The following is a 2,566-nucleotide window of genomic DNA, read 5'->3' on the forward strand; positions in this document are numbered from 1 at the left end:
AAAAAAAAAAATATATATATATATATATATATATGTATAAAGACATTTATTTACTGACTTGATATATAATCTTCAGATATATATGTCAGCAAACAGACTTGCAAATGGCTCATGATCTCTTGAAGCTCCTTTCTTGTCTTAAAGGCGGAGGTGAATTCTTGACATAGAATTCAAGGCCAATTCAATGAGATTAAGACCTTCAACAAATAAGGAAGCGAAAGCTTCCATGTGAGGTTTCTTCAAAATCAACCCAATCTCAACCCCTCCATCCCCATTTCTACGGTCCGAAAAACAAATAATTCCTGTTATATACTTAAAGACGAGGTTCATTTTTTTCGGTTTTCCCCATCCAAAATCAGTATTGTAGTACCCAAGATGATGAGACGATGCAGTAGTGTATAATCCTCCAAGTCTTGACGTAGTAGTAATATTATACACCGGTGATCCCGAAACCCAATTCTTTGCTCCGTCAAGAACTCCGTCGTTGATACTTTTTATTGCGTCGCTAATGGCCTTTACCGCTACGAAAAGCCCTTCTTTTCCTAATAACAACTCGCTTTCGGCGACTGCATATCCAGTGGCGATGCAGTTTCCGAAATATGTTTGGGGAAGAGGAGGCTCTAACCGAGACCTACAATCCACTGGGAATAATAGAACGACTTGGCTGTCTTTAATTCCTTCTGCCTTGACTAAACAAACCCATGTATACGCACATGTTAGAGAAAATGTGGACAGATGAACTGGATGTCCATATTGTCGTTCATTTTTAATTTTTACCTTTAACAATCGCCTGAACTTTTCTAATTTCTCTCGCGGAAATTGGAAAGTCCCTTGAAATGAATCCGGCGGAAGTCGACGTTCGAGAGGCGGCCGTAAACTTCTGTTTTGTGGTCCATCAGAATTCAGCAAGTGGTTTGAGAAGACGGCTTCAAGATTTGCAGGATCCATGATAAGGCCTCTGTCGTAGAATGGTTCTAGATCCGCTGGCAAGCATATGCGAGATTGCAGATCATCACGAACACCATCTAGTATTCCAACTCCAAGTGATCCGCATATGCGGGCCCATGATTTCATAAACATGACGAAACTTTTTGCGTCGAGGATCACATGATTCAACGTGATCCCAATCGTAAACCCGCAGTTGGGAAACACGGTGAGCTGAATTGCTATAACCGCTAATCTTTCACGGGATGCTGGCAAGTCAGCAACCAGAGGATGGCACATTGGAGCGTCGCAAATGACGTTATCAGTGTCGCTGAGAAGAGAGAAATCAGCATTGGACCGGGCCACGGTGAGCGAAACCGCGTCGCCCGGGGCATAAGTGAGGACGGGCTTGGGGGATCCTAGAGGCCAAGTGAGTGTTCCGGCCATAGGAAGGAAGTGGTGGCCGAGGGTAAGAGACAGAGAATGTTTGAGTCTTGGAACGATATTGGTGTGGAAGAAGTCCTCCGGGGCTGACATTTCATAGAAGTAGAGGTGTAAAGGAATGCCTAAACGTGACCAGCGTAAGTCAAAGAAAGTGAGAGGAAGGGACTTTGGAACTGAAGTTCTAGTGGACGAAAGATCATAAAGATCATGATGATCATAAAGATCATGATGATCATGATCCGGTACTGCAGCAGCCACCCAACAGACCTCAATTGTTTCCACCATGTTTGGTTCTGCCATTATGTGGTGTGATAAAATGGTAGTATCCAAGAACTATTTATATACTAGTCAGATAACACGTTCTTCGCACGTGTGAATTATTATAAGAATTTTAATAGTAAGTTAGGATTTTATTATGAGATTAGTAATTTTTTATTTGTTTAACAACAGAAATTTCAAGGAGATGCGCTAAAATACACATTTCAATTAAATTTGTGTCAAAGTCGAATATTATAAATGTATAAATAAGTATATCATATGATACTTATGAAAGAATGTTTAAAAGAAAAAGGAAAATAAAAGAAAAAGAGGAAAAACACGAAATAGAGGAATCTAAGACTTTAAACAGTGTTTTTGTGTCTTGAGCTACAGTAAAAACATTCACACTTCTTATATAGTTATAGATAATTTCTACAGTAATTTATTACTTCGATTATTGGATAAATGTATAAAATAAAATAAAACGGAATAAAATACAACGCCTTTCCTCGTGAAATTAAGAGAAAATTACACATGAGCGGTTTCCTTATTATAAAACTGAGGGGTTCTCATAGGATCCAATCATCCGATCAAACCGAACAATCCAATCTAATCTAATTCATTTTTAATAGATAACCAATCTTAATTGGATTGAATTGGAAATGATTTATTTAAAACCGACTTGAATTGGATTGGATGTTAATTTTACTCTCAAAACACCGAATCCAATCTTTATATATTATATAAAAAAATAAAAAATAAAATGAATTATGTTTTCTTTCTATTATGGATCATCATCAAAGAGGGTAGTAGACATGCACATTGGATTATTAGATTATGTTTTTTTACTATGTTGTCTTATAGTTTGGAAAGTAAAATCTGTTTCTTTACAGTTGTTTGTTGGATGTTTAATCAACTTTTATGTTTGTAATTTGGAGTT

At 37.4% G+C, this 2,566-nt stretch overlaps 1 protein-coding gene across 1 annotated transcript; it reads right to left on the reverse strand.

The window, feature by feature from the left end:
• Positions 1 to 138: 138 nt before the first annotated feature.
• LOC21383976 (phenolic glucoside malonyltransferase 1) lies at positions 139 to 1,668 on the reverse strand. Its single transcript, XM_010114915.2, has one exon. It carries the CDS (start codon positions 1,666 to 1,668, stop codon positions 139 to 141), a length of 1,530 nt encoding a protein of 509 aa, XP_010113217.2.
• Between the last annotated feature and the right edge of the window lie 898 nt (positions 1,669 to 2,566).

This window comes from Morus notabilis, unplaced genomic scaffold (assembly GCF_000414095.1).
Source record: "Morus notabilis unplaced genomic scaffold, ASM41409v2 C11468097, whole genome shotgun sequence".
Lineage (NCBI taxonomy): Eukaryota > Viridiplantae > Streptophyta > Magnoliopsida > Rosales > Moraceae > Morus > Morus notabilis.